This window comes from Pimephales promelas, chromosome 6 (assembly GCF_988280905.1).
Source record: "Pimephales promelas chromosome 6, fPimPro1.hap1.1, whole genome shotgun sequence".
Classification (NCBI taxonomy): Eukaryota; Metazoa; Chordata; class Actinopteri; order Cypriniformes; family Leuciscidae; genus Pimephales; species Pimephales promelas.
In genome coordinates, this window is record NC_142774.1 from 30,094,534 (window position 1) to 30,118,572 (window position 24,039).

At 36.2% G+C, this 24,039-nt stretch overlaps 3 protein-coding genes and 1 long non-coding RNA gene across 7 annotated transcripts in view; 2 read left to right on the plus strand and 2 right to left on the minus strand.

Moving 5' to 3' along the window:
* The first annotated feature begins 158 nt into the window (after window positions 1-158).
* On the plus strand, window positions 159-5,770 carry LOC148978744 (uncharacterized). 3 transcript variants are annotated; one of them, XR_016168896.1, is made up of 4 exons: window positions 159-289; window positions 913-1,017; window positions 2,060-2,133; window positions 5,277-5,770. It is a non-coding gene; the product is annotated as an uncharacterized LOC148978744 (long non-coding RNA). The 3 variants fall into 3 exon arrangements; XR_016168894.1 differs by lacking the exon at window positions 5,277-5,770 and having other exon boundaries at window positions 2,060-2,192; XR_016168895.1 differs by lacking the exon at window positions 5,277-5,770 and having other exon boundaries at window positions 245-356; window positions 2,060-2,192.
* On the minus strand, window positions 244-2,119 carry exoc1l (exocyst complex component 1 like). Its single transcript, XM_039692228.2, has 3 exons — window positions 1,999-2,119; window positions 1,644-1,807; window positions 244-1,170 (listed from the first exon to the last, which is right to left on the minus strand). The coding sequence occupies exons 1-3, from the start codon at window positions 2,117-2,119 to the stop codon at window positions 907-909; spliced, it is 549 nt and encodes a 182-aa protein (XP_039548162.1). The 3' UTR covers window positions 244-906.
* A 1,188-nt stretch (window positions 5,771-6,958) lies between the features above and the next one.
* kitb (KIT proto-oncogene, receptor tyrosine kinase b) overlaps window positions 6,959-24,039 on the plus strand; it is a 32,718-nt gene continuing 15,637 nt past the window's right edge. The window contains exon 1 of one of the 2 annotated variants that reach the window (XM_089132370.1): window positions 6,959-7,011. In XM_089132370.1, coding sequence (XP_088988496.1) covers window positions 6,987-7,011 — 25 coding nt within the window. In that variant the 5' untranslated portion in view covers window positions 6,959-6,986. Of the gene's footprint in view, window positions 7,012-23,348; window positions 23,451-24,039 lie in introns of those variants that run through there. The other variant, XM_039692190.2, reaches the window with a different exon arrangement.
* clrn2 (clarin 2) lies at window positions 11,617-14,969 on the minus strand. The gene is made up of 3 exons (XM_039692216.2): window positions 14,130-14,969; window positions 13,000-13,179; window positions 11,617-12,842 (listed from the first exon to the last, which is right to left on the minus strand). The coding sequence occupies exons 1-3, from the start codon at window positions 14,380-14,382 to the stop codon at window positions 12,574-12,576; spliced, it is 702 nt and encodes a 233-aa protein (XP_039548150.2). The 5' UTR covers window positions 14,383-14,969; the 3' UTR covers window positions 11,617-12,573.

The following is a 24,039-nucleotide window of genomic DNA, read 5'->3' on the forward strand; positions in this document are numbered from 1 at the left end:
GAATCCTTCATATGTTTAGACGAAATGTTAATTTTATTTTGATCAAATGCATGGTCATTACAATCAAGAAACTGTTATTAAAATGTAATTCATTTATTCTTTTGATTCAGGCTACGTTTAAGCCACCTAATTGATGGACCCAAAACATTGGAGCGTGTATGACGTCGACAGAGCGGTTTGGCCCATGTGTCATATCGTTCAAAAAGAGTGTGGTGCAATACATATATTTAAACTATTGCATGATTTTATTATATTTTGATACACGACTCTATGGAATTCACCCTGACTGGTCAATTGAGGCATTCTGCAATATTTCTGTATAATGATAGCTAAAGCCCAGTTTTTATTTTCACGTAGTAAGTATCATTGTAATGTATAACGTTACTCAAGGTTTTTAAATAAAAAAAGGCAATTATTAATGCTTGCATGCAGAGAATGAAAGCTTTCGTGCACAGTTTCAAATAATATGCGAATTCTCCAAATGTTTAATTTGTTAAAAGTGAGGCATAATAGAAATGTGACAAACAGACGTTTCACCTGAGCTCGCTTAAGATTATTAAAAGAGTATACTGTAATATCCACTAGTTTGTCTCATCGTTTCTCTTTCAACGATGATAAACCCCATTATAGCTTGCTTTATGAATCAGCTAAAACGTGCAAAAATATGTCAAATGTAGCATATATGCCTAAAAGTTAATGAATAAATATATATTCAAGTCACAACAATGCTCATCAGAAACACCCTTTTGTGTTTGCATTTGCACTAGCACAAATTTAATTTCACCCACACTATGGAGTAATGTTACAGTTAGTTTAGGTCTAAGTGCTCAAAGCATAGCTAAGTGCTCAAAACACAAATTGTTGTCTTTTTTTCAACATCAAGAGTTTAGTCTTTGTCTGCTTTCTCTACAGAGGCACAGGACACAAGGAAAGACACACCAGATTAAAGGCATAGAAACAGATCTGTGCTAGGACAACACAGTCACCACGATCGGAATACATTGGAGTGGGTTGAATGTACGTCAAGTCAAAGTTCTTAAGTTTAAGTGCCGTGTGGTGATGCTTCCTGCTCAGGGACAGCAGACAACGAGCCAGCGTGTATTTCGCAGCACAGCTCACTGCTCTGACGGACCGCACAGAGTCGAAATGCATCAAGAAATAGGGATCATCCTAACACAGCAGAGAAATGCAAATTGAACATCTTTCAATGGATTTGATTTGATTTAGTAGGATCCCCATTAGCTGATGCAACAAGATGCATCTGCTGCTCTTCCTGGGGTCCACACAAAATACATAACACGAATGAAACGCACTACACAATCAATGCACAGATTAACATATTACAACATGTACACAACCAATGCACAATCATACACTAAAACAACACATTCTCATGGAATACAATTATATATACACACCCATACATATAGATACACACATGATATGCTATCCACTAATATAAAAAAAATCCTTTACTTATTGGAAAGAAATAGACAACACTTCCTAATATAATAGCCTATAGCACATCAAAACCATTACTTTAAAGTCTAGCTCATATTTAACTAAGTAACATGTTTTTCAAGCAGTTATGTAGCAGGTATAATCATAAATCAAAGGGGGATGAATGTTTGAATTCAACTCACTATATCTGGATCTCTACCGTCCAGAATCTGCAGGTCTTCCAGGGCCCAGATCTCTGTTCTCTCATAGCTGTCCTCCAGCCTACAGTGCTGCAGCTTCTTGGTCCGTGAATCCTTAACTTTCCGACACATGACCACTGAGATCTGAGCTTCTTTATCCTTGGATACTAAACACACATTGGTTCTAGTTTTTATTCTACCCCTTCATCAAACAAAGTAATATATTTTACAATTCTTATTCCTTCACAAACAATATCTGATCGTGTCCCTAGATGACCGCACTGTTTGGAAACATCTAATGGAAAATAGCAAATGCCACATCAAATAACAATGCACAAAATAAGGTGAATTTTCTTACTAGAAACACAGAGAAAATGCCGTCCCTGATGTTGTTCCTCTATTTCTATAAACTCCACCAGCTTCTGTCCCTCCCGTCGGAACAAGACTCTATCCATCTCCTCCCTCAACAGAGATGACATCTCAGGCAGAAAATGTGAGAGAAAATTAATTTAAGTGTGAGAGAGAGCAAGAGTAGAGTGAGGGATAAAATGTTTTCTGGAGGTGGATCTGGTTTGTGGGGTTTATTTCCCTCCTTCCACCCCCCACCTCTCTCTCTCTTTCTCTCTAACTCTCTCTCTCTCTCTCTCTCTCTCTCTCTCTCTCTCTCTCTCTCTCTCTCTCTCTCTCTCTTTCTCTCTGCATTCCTACTGCATTTTCAATTGAACTTCAAATGTGCCATTATTTTAAATGTTTTATTTTTTTATTTTTGGTTCTCAAAAGCTGATTTGAAATTAATCCATGATGGAAATATGATTTTTTTAAAGCCTTTTTTGGAGATGTGGTGGGGATGAATCATCGTCAATAGTTTGTGTACTGTATATGTTGCCACAAATATTTTAAAATGATAACATTTATATATTTCATAGACAATACATGATATCAATTATGTATATATTTTAATTATAACCTCAGTCTATTATGTCTGTTATAATAGTAATAGTTATGTCTAATAATACCAAATATGTTTTTGGATTACACAATGGATTCAAAAACAAATAAGTTAGCAAACATTCATAATTTGTAGTAATGTTCTATATATATATATATATATATATATATATATATATATATATATATATATGAAGAGTTCAGATGCAAAAACCTCTAATTGCCATTTGAAATTTTCTTCTTTAATGATGATTTTTTATCAAACTTGTATATTTAAGTTCAGTAATTTCACTTAAATAACAATTAATAGGTAATTATCATTGCCATTTAAGTGAAATCACTGAACTTAAATATACAAGCTTGATAAAAATTATCATTCTAGAAGAAAATTTCAAATGGCACTTAGAGGCTTTTGCATCTGAACTCTTCATATATATATGTATGTTTATATATGTATGTATATATATATATATATATACACACACATATATAATATATATACAGTATATATATATATATATATATATAATATAATCTATAAACAGCAATATATATATATATATATACATTGCTGTTTATAGATATACTGTACAATTCCTGCTTATAAATAGACATAGTATTTGTGTAGTTTCACAAATTTGTTTGCTTTTTCCTCTGTCATTACAAATATTATACAGCAGTCCACCCGTACGAGCCTGAAATATTGGGTGCAGTGCACACATCTACCTTTCTCAACATTTCATCTCTGTTATTTGTTGAATTTGCTCTCTCTTTATTCTTAATCTATATGTGAAAGCTTTTAGTATTTTATATGGTTGTGTGTGTGTGTGTGTGTGTGTGTTTTATAACACACACACACACACACACACACACACACACAACCACTAACAAACTCACTCGGCTTCGATGAGCTATGTCTGCTGATTGTATTAAAATGGCCTTGGGGAAAATACATCATTAGTTATGAAAACACATTTCCCTCTTAAATCTCCATCGTAAAAGGTGCAGTTAGAAACCATTATAATTATAACCTCTACAGGGATAGCCTATATTGACTGTGGTCCATTCAACCTCTTAAGATTCGATATCCAGCGGATCTACAGATGCATAATTTATAGCCGCAAAACACATTCATACAAACAAGTGTTCTGATTGCACCCGATAAGGACTTTTTGGTAGCTTTATAGGCCTTCTTGATATCCATCTCTGTTTTTAGAAGGCTAACTAATTAATCATTCACAAAATTCAGCTACCTGAAAATACACTCAGGTACTATTTGCCGCAAAGAAGGAAATGACCTATGCTTTTAGTCTTCAGAGTAGCTTTTAGTTGGTCTTCGAGGCTTTACTTGTGGCCGCTGTTAAAGTCAGTTCTAGGATGGTCATCATAAGTTAGATTTTTTAAAGTCTCCCATGTGCAGTTCCTTTGGTAATGGAGTAGTAATGGGATAGGATAAGTGTAAACCCATATAAGTATAGGATTTTTTCATACATACTGTATTGACGTGGTTTGTAAGAAAAATAATTTGTTAAAAAATGCTTGAAAATGTATGAATTAGTCAATGTACATTTTAGAATATAAAATTAAGATATTTGTCTGACATGCACTGTAAAAACATATTGATGGTTTAACTTAAAAAAGTAAGTAACCTGTTTGCCTTAAAATTTTAAGTTCATTGAACTGGAAAATGTGGGTTAATACAATGAAGGAGATTAATTTAACCATCAGAAACTCAAAATTATGTGTTATCTGAACTAAATAAATTATTTAAGTTGATTTGACAAAAGAAAAAAATGTTGTGATTAATACACTGTAAAAAAATATTGTTGGTTTAACTTAAAAAAGTAAGTAACCTGGGTTGCCTTAAAATTTTAAGTTGATTGAACTGGAAAAAGTGAGTTAATACAATGAAGTAAATTAATTTAACCATCAGAAACTCAAAATAATAAGTTATCTCAACTAAATAAATTATTATAAAGTTGATTTGACAAAAGAAAATATGTTGTGATAACAAATCTTGAAAATATTTTTAACAGTTTGGGTTTAATTGGTACTTTGGCACCATTTAAGCCTGCATGTGTTTCACATAAACCCACATCATGATTGATTCACAAAATGTGAAAGAATTATTGATGTTTAAGATCAATAAAACATCAATGTATTTCTTCAGTGACGAGGAAGTATTAAAAAAAATCCTTTTAATCCTTTTGGTTAGAGCCCTGGGTGGGATGGGTAGGTGTTAGTGGCTGGAGTACCTGGCCGTTGGTCCAGACCGGGTGTTTGAGTGGGTGAATCTCGGGAGCCAAGCCGAGTTGAGGCTCCAAACTCTTGGCTTAGGGCCGTCTCATAGTGGGCCCCCCATATCCGATGTATGGAGCCTTAAATTGGCTTGTTTCCCGAATTGTCATTTCTCAGTCCAGACTTTCTGGCATCCACCTTACATATCTTATATTTTTAAAGGAAAGCATTGTCTTTTTTCACCATTACTCATTTCAATGAGAAATGCTAATTACAAACTTTGATCAACCTTGAGTGAAAGTGTTTAATGATAACATTTCTTTGTGTGCTTTTACCTTACTAACCTTGTACCTTACCTTACTTCACTACACTACATTAATTTACAACTATATTTAGATTGGCCTACAAATTGCACATATTCACTCAAAAGAGATCCTACTTTACCCGCAGAGTCCCGAGCCTCAGGGCCCTTCTGGTTCTGCGATACCTCCAATTCCTGTCCAGCTTTGGCCATGCATAACTCCAGGCATGCGTCACCTAGTGGCCCTCCATGCCAAGAGTAAGAGCTCCAACTCGTCTTTTTTCCAGTGGAACTTTGACTGGGCATAAAGCTCCAGGTAATGGAGTAGTAATGGATTAAAGTGATAGGCCAAATCCGGCCAAAAATGAAAATTCTGTCATTAATAACTCACTTTCATGTCGTTCCAAACCTGTATGCTTTGCCTGGATGCTGCAGGTGATGAGCAGGAGGAATGCTGGGAATTGTAGCTTAAAATGTGAATGAGAGAATGTAGCAGCGAGGGAGGAAAGGTGGACTTGTGATAGTATTTGTCCAAGAAGATGATCATGCAATCCATTCCAGAAGACCACCAGATGGGAGAGCTTAAGAAACTCCTCTACACAATCCTCCAGCCATCGGGAATCTTGGGAAAATGAGAGAAGCAGGTCAGCAGGGTGAACTGGGTACACTGCTGCATGGTGGTAAGGAACTTGAGGCAATGCTTCAGAATCCAAACAGGTAACTTAGCTGAATATAAAGACTTCATATCTTTTCCGCAGGTAATCGGGCTGGAGAGGATTCCGATGACTGCTGCGGGAGCTGGGTGAACAGATGATGGGTGAATAGTGAACAGGCAGGCAGTCATAAGTCCTTCTTATGGGTGAGTGACAAGACCAGAGCCTCTGTGTGACTGAGGTGTGTGCTTACATGTGCTGATGGCTGAGTAAGTGCATGCAGGCCAGGTAATGAGCAGGAGGAATGCTGGGAATTGTAGTTTAGAGTGTGAATGAAGGCGGAATGGTGGACTTGTGACACATACAGGATTGGAATGATAGGAGGGTGATTAAACATTGAAAGAATTTTCATTTTTGGGTGAACTATCCTTAAGAGAGAAGTAATGAGACAACCCACAGAAAATTTGATATTGGAATGATCAAAAATGTATTAAAAGTCATTTATAATGTTGCAAAAGGTTAAATAAATTGAAATAAAATGAATAGGCTACATTTTTAATATAAAAGTCCTCTCAAGACAGGAATCATGGCATTAACCTTGGTAGGTTGATTGTCTAAAACTTTATGAACTAATATTTGCATAAAAGATTGAGGTATAGTAAATTGGATTAGTAGGCTATTGTATATTGTAAGACGGGTGGGCACATTTGATGAAATCTTTGTTTCATTATCTTTTGCACCCATTTCTGTTTGTAAATCAGGTGATTGTAACATTCTTCGAGGCTTAATTATTCAGTGTGAGACTAAAACACATCACTCGAGTCTGTCAGTCTTGTAATGTGGGGTAGTGGATGTGGATGACCTTTGAATTGTCAAGACCTCTGGTTGACTCTGGTTATAGTCATTTTAGATAAAAGCTCAGCTAAATGGTTGTTTACATCCTGTCCATAGTGATTTTATATCAGCATTATAGTCACTCAGAACACCAAAGCACATATAAACCTCTTTCCAGTATTCCATCTTCACTATTTTGTGGCGCTGTAGACTACATGTATCTATCTATGATCCTTCATCTATAAATATTGCAGTGGATTGGAATAGTGAAGTGGCAGAGTGGACAGAACAATGGAGTCTTACCCACAATTTCCAATGATGTGGAATCTTTTTATATTATTTAGCCAAGGAGTCTGAATCTGGGGAAAGACAATGGGATGCCCTGAAGTGCTCCAAGGTACACTGTATTGATTTTTGCCACATCCAATAAACTGCTGGGAATGAGTCCAAAGATTTTCAAATGAACTCTGAGACAATGGAATAAAACAAAATAAGGTTCCTTCAGGAAACTAAAGCATTTGCAGTCCAAAATACACTTATTATGGCCATAAATTCATAACAATGTAAATTATGTTTTTAACAATAGCCTATGTATTGTTTTCCCATTAACATAAGATGTGAAAACATTAACATGCAAACCTTACATTCTTGTGTTTTTTTCCTAATTATAATCTGTAACTAAGGTGTGTTTAAATAGTAGTGCAGATAGGCTATTACTTCAAAACAATAGTTGTCACTTAAAATCATTTTCAATCACCAATGATTTCCAAACAAGCCATTTTAGCCATTATTCATTCAAGTTTTAGGTACAAAGTCTATATAGAAATGGTAACACTTTACAATAAGGTTCATTTGTTAACTAACATTAACAAAGATTAATAAACACTGTAACTAATGCATTGCTCATCGTTAGTTCATGTTAGTTAATGCATTTACTAATGTTAACTAACGAACCTTATTGTAAAGTGTTACCAATATACTGTAATAGATTACTAAATTCTAAATACCTTTTAATTTCTGTATAAAACATAATTGACAGCTATTAAAATGTCTGAAAGAGAATCATAAAGATACTGTAGTTATGAGGATTTTTCTCTAAATCTCTTGGGTCTTTTTGAACACTTGAGAAACACTGCTCACAAATCTAGAGGAATTCATAAAGCCACAGTTTTGATCTAATATTCGTAATGTCTGTGTGTGGAATTTACTCACACACAGATTTACTCTGTCTGTCTTTCTCAAGAAATGATGTGGAAATTGATCAATAATTTCCAATGAGCAGAAGTCATAACTGACACAAAGGGACTAAGTGCTCAGGGACCAGTTCTATTAGATTTTTCATGGTTTTGTGTGTGTGATGCTAATGGCTGAGTGTTGTGGGATATCTTGTGTTTCGCCCACACACACATTCCGAGGTTTCCATTTGCTTCTCCCCACAGAAATGCATCCAGACGTCAAAGAACATGCCATATTTATCATTTACCAACTGTACTTTCCGGTAAACTTAAGCCAAAACCACAGTCACTTACTGTTTTCTTTTCACTTTTTGGTATTTTATATTTTTATGACAGTGGTGGTTAATACCAAATTAGTATGTTTATTGTAGTACAAAAAATAGTTTGGGACTGTTATTTAATAGCCTTTCCTTATAACACTTGCTTACTTATTCATCAGTGTTGGTGATATTTATACAACAGAACGTTAATCTTGGGGTTAATGTTCAAAATCATGTTTGTTCTTCTAGATTATAATTCTATAAAAAACAATCGATTCAACATCACAATTTTTAAATATTATGTTAAAATGTAATGTAACCTTCTACCTTTTTGGCAATTTAACACACACACACACACACACACACACACACACACACACATATATATATATATATATATAGTTATTGAAAGAATTTTAAAAAAGCAGTTTCATCTCTATCTTTGTATTGTCCAACTGGTCTAGGTTGATATGGGATTTAGAAAATAATTAAGGGTAACACTTAGATTACAATAAGGTTCATTATAACATCAGTTAACTAAAATGAACTAACAATGAGAAATGCATTTGTTACTGTATTGGTTATTATTTGTTAATGTAAGTAAAAATATAGCTGTATGTTAGAAGATTAATGTTTTAAATATAACAGTTTTATTGTAAAAAAAATGTACAGCTACTTTTTGGTTTAGTGTCTCAGTTTAATATTCAGGGAGGGGTAGGAGTGTTTGGAAACAGTCAGTATTTCATTTGGTGCCACTAGTGTGAATGTGTGTGTTTGCTGCTTCTGGAGCATTCAGTTCTCACTCAGTAGGGTTGAGCTCACTTTTGTGACGTCATTTTCGAGACTTGCACTTGCAGCATTCGGTGTCTAATTGCGCTGTTTAGCTGTGTATTTAGTCAACTGTTTGAGCATTTTGCTCATTTTTTTGCCCAAGTGAGTCCTCCCAAACCACAGATACTTCCATTGGCAGTTCCTCAGCGTCCCACTCCAGCACCCAATGAACTATTTTCCAACTGACACTCTTCATCCCAAGAGAGTCATCCCAAACGGCTTCCTCCGAACCACACTCCTGCACCCGATGAAGTCGTTTCTCTGTGAACTCCTCCCAGCAGGAAGCCTCAGTCGTTCACTTCTTGCCATTTTGAGCCACCTCCACAATTCATGCTGGTTGACATAGAGGATGAGGAGAACAAGTATGTGGAGTACACAGGGAAGACCAGTGACTACCCAAGTCTGAACACCCTCAAACGCTGGAGGCTGAAATGAAACCGAGAAAGATAGTTGCTTGGTTGGAGAAGGACAGCGAGGTGTAGGAGCATGTGTGGGGAAGCAAAGGAGGTACAGGGATTTGAGGAAGAGGAAGGTGATCCCAGTGAAATGGGAGACTCCAAGGCCATACAAAGCCATGCTTCGGATGATGCCTCTGAGATCGATGATTTCATGATGAAGCCTCTCCAGACGGTCCCAAGAATGAGACCCAGCACAATGGGAACGTCCAAAAAAGGTGCAAAAGAAAAATGTTACTTGGTCTGTTCAGTTGGGCACAGAAGAAAGACAAGAAAAAGGAGGAGAAGAAAATAATCAAGGAAAAGGAGCAAAGAGAAAAAGAGTTGTTGCTTGAGCGCTACATGAACGATCTGAAACTGATGCACTTGTGGATCAACAAGCACAACCGCAACTACAACTCCTCCTAATGCAGATCATCATCCCTTTTCACCTAACCTGTGTAAATAAAAAAAATTTAAAAAACAAACAAACAAAAAGCTGAAAGATCCATGACGAGACTTCCTTAGATTTCCACGACGCATGCGCGAGAATTGCGATCTGAAGTAGTGTAAGCAGATCGCAAATCTCGCGCATGCGTCGTGGAAATCTAAGGAAGTCTCGTTCTGGCCTACAAGAAAGAAAAGAAATAGTCGAATAAACTCGTTATTTTTGTTTGTTTTTTCGCACAAAAAGTATTCGCGTCGCTTGATAAACATATAGTTGAGCCACGGTAGTCACTTGGGATATTTAAACATTTTCTTCATTGACTTTCTATGCCGTCAAGAGGCAGTCCCTTAGGAGCCAATGTGGTAGTTATACAGCTCTCAAATTTAATCAAAAATATCTTCATTTGTGTTCCGAAGATGAACGAAGGTCTTACGGGGTTGGTACAGCATGGGGGTGAGTAATTAATGACTTAATTTTCATTTTTGGGTGAACTAACCCTTTAATGACTGAGTTGAATCCTTCATTTATTTAATTAACTAAGCAATTACTGTATTTAATAACATAACGGCACGTTTTGGAAATTTGATTATCTTAAAAAGAAATAAAGATAAATAGTTCGTATATTTTTTTTCACGGGTGAAAAAAGATTATGCTTTATATAGATTATAATATTATTTCCCATGAGTTGTACACGGACTCCTAACTGAACCATTTACTCATGTGATTCGTTCAAATAGATTCTTTGAGGAATAAAACACCGTTTTGCAACGGTTCTGATGATTGTTCTTATTTCTTTGACGTAGCAAAAACAAACTGCATGTGTCTATGAAAGTTTAGTAGTTTGTTGTTTATTTAATGGTTTTATTAAATCAGTGCCACATACGCTGCTGCAGATATAGGGAAAAATGGCACTCTTGGTTGTGTAATAGGCTAACTCATATCAAAGACTATATGTTATAGGCCTAAATATATATAAAAAAAACAGGAACTCGTTAAATTTATGTTTTATTCATTTTGATGACATTTGTTCCCTGCTAATGGTGTGATGGCAGCCCAGGAGAGAGCGCTAAACACTCTTCGCATAACTTTGTCTGTAAAGAAATGATGCATATGAGACCAAAAGAGATCTGTAGGCCTACCTTCTACGTCTCTTTACTCCTCTTAGTTCCATCCTGCTGTCCATTTCCTTATATGACACATAACAAATTCTTCTCTTCTAATTTCCACTATGCCCTTCCATATATCTCTTCTCCCACTCACTTTCGAGCGATCTAGGGCGCCCTCTCCTGCCCACCAACCAACCAACCATAAAAGGCGGTGCCCTGTCCAGCGTCACAGAAGTCACCTGGGGGTCACTTTGCTAAGCCTCCCAGTAGCCTACTAATTTAACTAAAGTAAATGGTCCCTCTTTTTACCCCAGTGTGCACGTAAAGCCAGGTACACACCGGACCTCTGCAATTCTCTCTCGTACTCTGCGTGCAAGTGTTGGGTTGGCTATAAAATGTTCCTTTCACATGTGGAAATAAAATCTTTTTGGAAATAAAAAAAGGAAAAAAGTCAATAGTAATATGACGACATCAATCTTATAAAAGATGAAATATTAAATAATCACTTCATTTAATGGACCAATCACTGTCATAAGCTGTATTATATCTGTAAATTGAACTCTAAATAAGTTTAAAACAGAATGTCAAGACTTTGTTTTGTCCACAGAATTATAGGGCAAGGTAAACTAAATTCATATTTGAGAAACAAAGGCATCAACACGTGATATTATTGTTTCATTTAATTTTATTTACTTATAATGTTAATATTACAAAACCAAAAATGTAAAATCATAATTTATGTGGGCTAATTCATGTGTTTTAATAAAGCACACTTAAGTTAAAAAAAGTTGGCAACAGAGAGAGAGAAAAACAATGTTGTTGAAGAAATTGTATTATTTCTTATTTATTATAAGCATTGTACATTTATTGTTTACTTAATACATTGTAGCATTATTTGAAAGGACACTAAAATAATTCTGACATGTAGTGACATGACAGTGCTGGGTGTAATCTAGGAAACCTCAACCACTGCACTATATAGAAATTAAACTGGAAAATACATTTACAATCAATTAGTTTAGATTTTGATAGTGCACTTGCACAACTTTCATGGCGATCTAACTACGCGCAATCACTGCAAGTTAGTACCGTTCTGTTTAAACAGAAAAAAATCTTCCATGTACATAAATTGGTGAATAATTTCAATGCTTATTATTAAGAGACAGTGTATTTAAATAATTTACAAAAAGTATCAAATCAAAATGTCCAGAAACGGCCCTGCTATTTGTTACATATCTGTTGTGATGGTTGTTTAGCACGTTTAAAGCTTGCTTGTCTGCCAAAAAGGGAAGATTTTAAACATGAAGTTTATTGACTCATTATATCTTTGTATGGTAATGCATTATTATTACATCTTTCTCAGTATAGCTCCAAAATAAAAAGTAGATAACATTAATATTTAACATGCTTGGTGGTAAAGACATACACAATGTCACATTTCAGTCCTGCAGCCGTCCATAACCTTTTAGTCAAACAACATTTTGCTGGCCTCCACAAAAAAAACAACAACTAATATATATATATTACTTATTTGCTCCAAAATAAAACTGTCTTAGAGAAACTCCATAGTTATAGTCATAAATCAGCTCATATCACCCCATAAACCCCAGGTTCATTAGATGTCGGGTCACACGAGCGGGTCACATTAGTAGAGGAAATCTTCTCCAGTGGCTGAGGGTTCTTCGGGTTTCTTAGTCTGTATTTTAGGCAGATGTATTCTACTGGAGGCTACTACAAGAATGTTAGCTCCATGTGTTACAGCGCTGGCAACGCACAACCAGAAGGAGAAGCCAAGATTCTCCTCAAGGATCACAAGGGTAAAAAGGCTCTCACGGTAGTTAGCCACATCTTTCGTGAGCTGATGGCACTGAATTGCTGCAAGGAAACACGCAAAGCCCATTGCACTGAACAGAGCTGGGGGAAGAGATTAAAAAAAAGATTTTACAAGTGTATGATTAGAAACTGAAATAAGGAGAGATTCATGATTTGTTATGGTTGATATTGTGGATAGGGTTTATTATCCATGAGGTGTAAAACATTGTATCTTAGATTTTGTATTATGTTGACTTACCTGCAATGAAATTCCAGAGGTAGATGCCAAAAGGTCCTTTGATAGATTGATAAGGAACTTTTCTGGCATTGTATATACAGAAAGCTAAACTCAGCACTGCAAAGCCAATAGCAGTGAAAAGGAAGAAGATAATGATCATGTGAAGACCACTGTTGATTGTTTTGATGAGTTTTGGGAAAACTGCAGAATTTGTGAGAAAGAGAGAGATCAGGATTCACAAAATTGGACTTATATTTGAAAAAGCATCTGTACAGATACTGTGTAACAGCATCTATCCGTATCAATCTATCTATCAAATATTGCATTTATTCAATCAAAAGTGAAAGTGTATGTGTAATGTAAAATTACAGTAAAATCTTTGATATTGTTAATATAATATATTTTTTAATTATTTAATTGTAATATATTTTAAAATATTTTTTTTTATGGCAAAGCTGATTTTTTTTTTTTATCAGCCATACTTCAGTCTTCAGTCTCACGTGATGCTTAAGAAATCTTTCTAATATGCTGATTTCCTATTATTATCAATGTTGAAAACAGTTGTGGCTTAATATTTTTATGGAAACTGTGATACATTTTTATAAAAAAAGTTTTTTTCCCCATTATATTATATTTATATTTTTTACACATACATAATTTTCCAAGATTCTTGGAGTTCAAAACAACAGCTTTTATTTTAAATAGTTTGTAAAAAAATGTATTTTTCTATTTTTTTAATCAATTAAAAAATATAATACTTAAATAATCTGTAACAAAAGTAGGCCTATTAACTAAAAAAGACAGCAATATCAACAAAACAACTAGAGATAAAAATAAAATTCAAAGACCAGTTCTGCTATAGATTAAAATAAATGTGATTCATTATAATACATGCACACTCTAAACAATGCTAGGTTGTTTTAACCCAAAATTGGGTAAAATATGGACAAACACATATGTTAAAAATGACATTTAAAATTATAACCCAACTTTCAATTTCACCTGTACATTTTTTAATTACATTTTTAACCCAACATTTGGGTTTGTCCATATTATTTAGACCCAAATTTGGGTTGAAATAACCCAGCATGTTTTAACAGAGCTCGGATGTTTAATCTATCTAATCAATCAACACGTTATAGTGGTCTTACTGTATATTTTATAGCGGCGGATTCCGAGCCCGCATCTCCGTGTTTTCCCGCCCTGAAAGAGGCCATAGTAAATGTGTCCCGTGAACTGCTCGAGCTCTAAACTAGACGCGTTCACCAGATCTACTCCTGTCTGACACAATGTGGTTCCGGTGACCCAGCGCTCGGTGGACAGTGCTACGACCAGAAGGACCACAGAACCGATGCTGAGTATAGAAGCGAAGGAGAACACTATCTGTTTCCAGAGAGTTGGCATTTCACTACCCCATTCCTCCTATAAAAAGCAAGACGTAACACGACTCCGCGAGGCGTCCACCTCTCCTCGCTACTGCGCGAGCCCACTCTGCTGTAACGTACGGTGTTTAAAACCTTGCGCAAATAGCCTACCGATTAGCAACATGTTTACGGTAAGTTTGCAGCACTAAAAACTAAAACACAACGGAACTAAATTGAAGTAACGCGAGATAGACTGCGATTGGGAAAGAGCAGGAAACTAGATATAAAGCGGTCAGATGGATCTCATTTACCACCTAACGAAACCTTATAGGTACAGTTTACTTGCCCTCGCTTGGTTTGGTTGCTAGAGCGCGCGCGTGCTCCCGCATTCACACCGAGTGTGGGAATTATTACGGGTAATAATTTTGCGGCGAAATTTCGTGAAGTTCATCTAGCGCAAATGAATTGTCAAGTCTTGTAGACGCACACGTAAATCAACCAGCTGTAACAAGGATTTTATAGGATGTCCTTTGCTAGGTCTAATTAATCAAACAGCGCTGGATCCATTCAAATCTATAGGTCATAGAAACGGGCGATTCAAAACATTAAATGTCAGTTCAGCCAAGACTCTGCTGGGTCACTGAGCACTGAAATAAAGACAGAAAGGGGAGGGTTTGATAGGAAAGTCACTGCAATTGCACAGCAATAAATGGACTAATGACTTGAAATATACGAACCTGAAATAGGAACATGATATTTGTTTCATTTGGTGCAGAATTCGGGATCCCATAAAAGAACCAAGCCTTTAATTTATTAGTTGCAACAGCCTTAAACAGACTTCAGCACCATGGACAGCTGCAGTCTTGATAGTCCTCTGTGGTTCAGGACCATGGACAGCTCAGCTCGTTCTGTGGTGCCCTGTAAACACTCCGCCACTAGAGGGGGGTACCTTACCATTTCATTGAGGTGAGCTCTGTGCCATTTAATCAAAGGGTTCCTATTGCTTTTCCACTTTAGTTAGTGTCTGTTGAGCATAAAAAGATCTGGAAGCTTACAAAGCTCAACATCCATTACAAAGGGAGATATTTTACTTAAAGGGTTAGTTCACCCAAAAATGAAAATTCTGTCAGTATTTACTCACCCTCATGTTGTTCCAAACCCGTAAGACCTTTGTTCATCTTCGGAACACAAATTAAGATATTTAGGATATTAAAATCGCTCCTGCATACAGTCCATAGGCTTCTTGAGGGACTGGCTCTTGCTGTCCCCGAAAAGTAATTGAAGACATCGTTAAAATAGTCCAAGTGACTACAGGGGCTCAATCTTAAGTTTATCAAACGACGAGAACACTTTTGTGCGCAAAAAAACAACAAAAATAACGACTTTATTTCAACTATTCACTTCCTTCTCCATGAGCCTGTAAGTCAGTTAACGTAGTGTGATTGCGTAGAGCTACGTCACACGTAGGCTCACTATTGGCCAACGCTGGTCATGTGTGTGTGATGCGTGTGACGTACAATAACAGAAGCTTACGCTATTAAACTAGTAACCTGACTCGCGCAGAGGGAGAAATAAACGAATAGTTGAAATAAAGTCGTTATTTTTGTTGTTTTTTTGCGCACAAAAGTGTTCTCGTCGTTTGATAAACTTAAGATTGAGCCCCTGTAGTCACTTGGACTATTTTAACGATGTCTTTTATGACTTTTCGGGGGCGGCAAGAGCCAGTCCCTCAAGAAGCCTATGGACTGTATGCAGGAGCGATCTTAATATCTTAAATATCTTAATTTGTGTTCCGAAGATGAACGAAGGTCTTACGGGGTTGGAACAACATGAGGGTGAGTAAATACTGACAGAATTTTCATTTTTGGGTGAACTAACCCTTTAACAGAATTCCCTTTTCAAGAATTAAAACTTATTTTATAAACACTGTTCCTGAACATTAAAACCCAAACATTTATCTCTGCACTGCACATTTTATGGAGAACAACTTGTGTAAGCCCTTGCTTTTGTAAGATATAGTTCACTGCTCCGTAGGAAAATCAACCATGGTTTAATGATCGATTACTGTGTGTATTACCTTGCTTTTCTGACAAATATCACGATTAAATAGGGGATAGAAAATTCCCCAAAATCCATACAAAAAACATACCACTTGCAAAGTCTGTGCAGAAATCCATTCTGCGTGATTCTCTAACGTTTGTTAACATTGTCAGGGTCTGAATCGGACACAAATTAGTTAAAAAACACTGTACCAGCTAACCAATCACAGCACATTTCGTATTTTGGAAGGAGGGGCTTCATCAAAAATGACTTGTTCGAGACAGACTGGGGAGAGAGGTGCTGTAATAATGTAAAATATGTGAAAAATAATGTATTTTTTGAACAATCAAGCATGAAAACATATTCTAATACACCCCAAAAACAAAATCAAGACATCGTAAAAGGGCATAATAATAAGACCCATTTAAAAGATAGGCCTATACTTGTGACAAAAAGAGCATTTCTTAAAATGTACATAAATATATAGTGTAATTATATATATATATAACATAGTTAACCCATCCTTTGGATGAAATGTTCAACTGAGGTCCTGACTCACTGTGGTCATTCAAAATCCCAGGATGTCCTTCGGAAAAAGAGTAGGGGTGTAACCCCGGCATCCTGGCCAAATTTGTCCATTGTCCTCTGTCCATCATGGCCTCCTAATCATTCCCATATATACAGATTGGCTTCATCACTCTTCATCTCCTCTCCACCAATAAGCTGGTGTGTGTTGGGCATTCTGGCGCAATATGGCTGTCGTTGCATCATCGCCGTGGTGCTGTACATTGGTGGTGGTTGAGGAGATTCGCCCTTCAATGTGTAAAAAGCACTTTGACCACCTAGAAAAACACTATATAAATATAACAAATTATTATTATTATATAAAACACAAATAAAAGACAAGTATGCATATCAATCTTCCAATTAAGTCTTATGTGATTATTGGTTTCAGTATTTCTAATCTTCATGCAATTTTGTCCATCATTTTTATCTTTTATATGAATAAAAAATATTCACATTAACAAAAAATATGCTTGAGTAAAATATGCTTGATTTTGACTCTTTCAAATTTTAAAGATGTTAGCATTTTTTATCTGATGTTATTACTATTTATATTCAGTATGGCTAAAGCTGAGAGAAGAAAGGTTACAGAGTTCTTGAGGCATGTCTCAAAACATGTCTTCAATCTATATTGAAATGTATTGATGAAAACTCCTTGTGAAGAACACCAATTGGCTGCATAAACAAAATGTTAGCTTTAGTGTCAGGCGCATATACAAAATGTTCCTGTGTGGTTAAAGAGTCTTGTCATATTGATTGAAGAATGGAGGCATATTGACCAGCTAAATTGCAGCGATGCTCATTGAGGCAACTGTGAATATCAAATGACTACTGTTGTGGTTTTGGACAGGCTTATAGACTTAATGCATTCTGGAATGTTTTAAATGTTTATTATGAAGTTATGATTGGACATGAGTTATGACAAGTGCCTTTATTAATGTAAAATATCTTTTTCTATGTAATCTTGATCACTTTTTCTGCTGTGTTCCACCCATTTTTTATTGTATAATTTTCTGCCCAATCTAACTGAATTCAGATCAATCTGACTCCCTACTTCCCGTTTTACTAAATCAACTGTTTCTTTTTAGTTCTCACCTTCACATTATGCTCTTTCTTCTTTATCCGTCTATTTTTGTTTTCTTCCCAACACCAATAAGCTTAATGAGATTCAAAGTGCTCTGTAATCAGATTCATTGTTTTGATTACACACTCAGTTTAGCATCTTAACATTTCTTAATCTCTTTGTTTTTCTGCAAAACGGTCAGACGTATTGCATACATTTCAGATTGACTCTGTTGCTGTCCACATTAGAGTTCTCACAGATCAGTTAGAAATGCATTTCCTGTCATGTCTGACTATAGCATTGCCCTCTAAAAGATACCATGAGAGTTTATGCATCACAAGACATTAAGATGTTCAAATGATTAACAGATTGTGAACATGGTGTTTTGGAAGAGATGTTATCAATCTGTGAACAGATGAGGGAGGGGCAACTCCAGTCCCGGAGAGTGCAAGTAGCCTGTCCTGGAGAATTTATCTCCATTAGTCAAATTCTAATGACAGTGTTCCTCCAGGACCAGAGTTGACAGTATATTCTGTAACATACACTGAAGTGGTTTGCTCTTCTGTACTCTGTGTGGCCAAAACAAAACAAAACCAAACAAACCCACTACACTCTGTGGACAAAACAAAACAAATCCACTTGTACTCTGTGTGCAAAGCAAGACAAATCCTCTGCACTCTGTGGACAAAACAAAACAAAACAAAACCAAACAAATCCTCTGCACTCTGTGGACAAAACAAAACAAAACAAATCCACTGCACTCTGTGGACACAACTAAACCAAAACATTCACTTTCACAACATTCACAAAACAAAACCACTGTACTCTGTGGACAAAACAAATCCACTGTACTCGGTGGACAAAACCAAACCAAACAAAACCACTGTACTCCGTGGACAAAACAAAACAAATCCATTGCACTCTGTGGACAATACAAAACAAATACACTTGTGTGCAAAGCTTCACTTTAATCTGTGAACAAAACAAAACAAAGCAAAAAAAAAAAAAAAAAAAAAACCCACTGTACTCTGTGGACAAAATAGAACAAATCCACTGCACTCGGTCTAAAAACCAAACAAAACAAAAACAATGTACTCTGTGGACAAAACAAAACAAATCCACCACACTCTGTGGACAAAACAAAACAAATCCACCACACTCTGTGGACAAAACAAAACAAATCCACTGCACTCTGTGGACAAAACCAAACAAATCCACTGCACTCTGTGGACAAAACAAAACAAATCCACTGCACTCTGTGGACAAAACAAAACAAATCCACTGCACTCTTTGGACAAAACCAAACAAATCCACTGCACTCTGTGGACAAAACAAAACAAATCCACTGCACTCTGTGGACAAAACAAAACAAATCCACTGCACTCTGTGGACAAAACCAAACAAATCCACTGCACTCTGTGGACAAAACAAAACAAATCCACTGCATTCTGTGGACAAAGCTTAAGAAATCAAACTGCACTCTGTGGACAAAACAAAACCAAACAAATCCACTGCACTCTGTAAACGAAACAAAGCAAACCCACTGCACTTGGTGGAAAAAACTAAACAAATCCACTGCACTCTGTGGACAAAACAAAACCAAACAAACCAAACAAATCCACTATACTCTGAGGACAAAACAAAACAAATCCACTGCACTCTGTGGACAAAACTTAACAAATCCACTGCACTCTGTGGACAAAACAAAACAAATCCACTGCATTCTGTGGACAAAGCTTAAGAAATCAAACTGCACTCTGTGGACAAAACAAAACCAAACAAATCCACTGCACTCTGTAAACGAAACAAAGCAAACCCACTGCACTCGTTGGAAAATACTAAACAAATCCACTGCACTCTGTGGACAAAACAAAACCAAACAAACTAAACAAATCCACTATACTCTGAGGACAAAACAAAACAAATCCACTGCACTCTGTGGACAAAACTTAACAAATCCACTGCACTCTGTGGACAAAACCAAACAAATCCAGTAGAATAAAACAAATCAAATCCACTGTTATCTGTGGACAAATAAATAAATAAATAACTTTACTCTCTGAGCAAAACAGAACAAAAACCAAATCCATTAAATATTTTTGTATTATTTCCTTATTTGCTAATAGTTAAGTTTTCATACACAATAGAAAGTCATACATGGGTTTATATCCATATGGGTTTATATGGACTGACCCATTCCTTTTTGTCAGGCTCATTTCAGTTAGGGTATGCACTTATACAATATTAAAAAGGACAAAGTTAAAATGGTCCACAAAAGCAAAGTACTCTCAATGTGTAGACATACAGCAACACTTAAAAAGCACCACAAAACCCACCCTACCACACACCAATCATACTATTATGGATTGAAGACCCTAATGGTCACTTGGTTGAGTAGATGAGGTTGTCTGTACGGTCAGCAAAAATCCAGTGGACAAACTTCATTAGGTTGGCATCTTAGTCCATTAGACTACTCTCGATTTCAGTCTGCGTTGTTCTAAAAGGCCTTTTTAATACTGCTAAATCTTACTCTAGAATGGTGCAATAAAGCATTTGAGCTTAAAACTAGTCTATCTATCTATCTATCTATCTATCTATCTATCTATCTATCTATCTATCTATCTATCTATCTATCTATCTATCTATCTATCTATCTATCTATCTATCTATCTATGGGAAAGTAAGGAATAGGAAAGCTAGAGGGAAAACAAATAGAATATAAAAGGATACTGTTTCTGCTTAAAATGGCAACGTGATCAAATGTCCATAAAAGAAGGAATGAGTCACTTCTGAAAAGAAAGACCAGTGAGTCAGCATCTCTATCTCTCTCAAACAGCCTGCAGATGATGAGTAAGGACCTATCGGTATCAAAAACCTGCTTTGATTCATGAATAATTTATCAAACACAAAGTACAGTCACACAACATACATACCCACTGCATAACAAGCATCGGCCTACAGGTGTCGTATGGAGGTTTCTCACAATAAAATGAGAAAGCAAAAGAACTTGAGGGTTTGAAAAGCCAATAAGTACATTATCAGAAACAGAGTATGCCTGTGTCTGTTTACAATGAACACACATGTGCGCAGACACTCCTGTCCTATTAAGATTTCTGATGCAGCAGACAGCACGTCATCATTGAAGAGCTGCAACATTTCAAACTCTATCGATTAACATGTGCATGAGAGGGCAGGCAGAGCAATAAGTTTTAAATTCATGTCAGTGGTCTCTGGCAACAGAAATGACTGAGCTGCTGAACTGCAGCAAGAGACGTGACACCATCCAAAATCCTCCACTTAAGATAATGAAAATTGCTATTTGTCCTCTTAACAAGGGCAGTTCTAATTCAAAATCTGTTTGGATTTCCTGTAAGCGCACGTCAGCTGGACTGGGTGATGTCCAGCACCGGTATACAAAAAACCTTTGGTCAAAACAACCTTCATACTGGCAACTGTCTGGGAAACACAGTCAGGGAGATACATGGCAAGCCAATTTAACATTATCACATTTTTTTGCCACTGACTTCTAAAGTTTCTGTAGATCAGATATCACTTATTCACTTCTTAAAAGTATGTATTACAACGGTTACTAGCACCTATTCAGGTTTACTAAGTATTCATTAAAGGGGCACTATGCAGTTTTTTTGGCTTAACTGAACAGCTTCGGAGTTGCTGAAATGGTTAAATGACTTCTTTCGGGTTGAATGCTCCCGGAATTCCTGCATTGTGTCACTTTAAGTATTATTAAAGCTACAATCTGTAATTGTTTCGCATCAAGGGTTCGCTAACCTCTTACAATAACAAAGGTGTAGATTGATGACGTAAATGAGCATGGAATCATGGAACTTGTCGTCATGTCGATGGATTTAACTTTAATAATGTTGAGGGGAAATATTGTTTATGTTTGAGTGAATACATTAACGTTTTTTAACATGACTGGTATGAAGCAGGACGCGATTGCTAATGAGAGACAGATATCAGCGCCACATGCGAATCCCGCGGATATAAAGGAATGAGGACACTTCATTTTACCGAACTAACTTACCCGCAAGTGCTAAATTACTCATTCAGGTCAGTTTATTCAACAAATTTAATGTGTGAGGTAAAAGTGGCATCTCTGTCAAGTCATGAAGCTCTGTCAAGTCCAAGTTAGTCGTGGATGTGGAGCTGATATTGTGATATTGATCCTTATTTTATATCTGAGTTTGCGATGGTCCATAATGTTTGAACAAAACAACAACAGTGTGAACGTGCCGCTAGACGTTATGCAGTTTTCCATGTATGTCACAATAGTTACTATATGGCAGTACAAGCGGAAACCAGGGATAACGCGGATATTACGTCATTGACAGGCGACAAGTGAACAGGGACAGGCACTTTTTTAAAAATCTGAATTTCTCTCAATTTACAAATTCTTGGAGACATTTAGGATAATGCAAGTATACAATTGAAAGAAATATATAACACTGTGCAAGTATTTTTTGGATATTTTGATATAAAATTATTACATATTGTACCTTTAAGATAGTTGCAAATCTGACTAGTCATTACTAGTATGAATAATAAGGAATGGAAAAACTGAAACTTCATAACTAATGAATAAGGGAATTGGAAAAATTGGAATAAACAACAAAAATTTGAATAAAGTTTTAAGGCCACTTAAATTCGGCTTAAATTCGGCTTGTCAGTTCACCTTTTTACACACACAGTGCAGTAACATGTTGTTAATGACGTATTTAAACGTGCATCAGAAATATATCTTTGTGTGTGGTGCTAAATGTGAGGGGTCCAGAGTGATTTTGCTCTTTTACTCACTCTGGATGAGTGAGTCAGTTTTTGAAGAGTGATGATTCTCTCAGCAATAAAGGGGTTTCGTTAAAATCGCAGAACAAAATGATTACTTTGGTTGCTGTAATATAGCCTAATCAAAAATAGCAGATACCAAACATGTGAGACACCAAAACTATGCAATGCTTACCATGCTGTCAATCATGAAATTTCAGAACAATCAACACAGAACAATAATTTAGGGGATTTACTCCTGTATTTACAGTAAATGAGGTTGTGACTCCTGAAATGTAACTGTGTGTATGTCGGTGGCCTAAAGTGAAGTTGGAACATTCCTGTTTATCCCCCTTTGAACAGTTAATAGTGGAACTAAATAATACACAAACGCCTATTGGATTAATCTATTAAAAAATATAGCTACTAGTAACAAAATAGGTAGGCCTACTTTAAAGGATTAAATGTTAAAACGGCTTGCCATACAGCCAGTGAGGGGGGAGAGAGAAAGAGATAGAAAGAGAGAGGCACTTCAAGACGTAGCCTACAGTCAGTTGTGGATCAGTCATACTAATGTACGGACACACGCACACTCGCAGACAGAATGGATCACGCTTGGTTTCTACGCACAGTTCTGCTTTTATTCGCCTTACCTGGAGGTAAGAACTTTCATTTATTTTCAGTTAAGATAGGCTAGGCTATAAAATGGTGTTTTATTAGGATTTTTTTTTTTGCCCCCCATAATATGTTGCTTTTCCCCCGAAAAAATGTCGGCTCAGCAATTCCTATTTGTTCCGTTAATTATGAGCTGATGATTAGGCAGATACCAGGGAATTATACAATTGTTTGGACAAGAGATGACCGTTAAGAGTTATGTTTTTGTCCATCTGTTAGCCTACCTAATGCACTGTCTAGTTAGAACTGCGCGCTATCAATTTAATTTATTTATTCAGGCTGTCTAGATAGTAATTAATTTAATTTGTCTATAATTAAGTTAATAAGACATCAAGTTATTATGTCAGGTTAACTCGCACACAGGGCGAATCTCATGTGTTGTGCATAGTGTCAATAATTAATTAGCGTGTAATTAGAGTTACGTAGGCCTACTTGAAATAAAGTAGCAGCAATCGCTTAGGCTAATAACTATACTGTCAACATAATGACCACAACTACTATAGGCTAAGTTAATAAGTTACAGGCATTGTCACAAACTGTTCTCAACTAACGGTCGGTTTGCTCTTTCCTGGT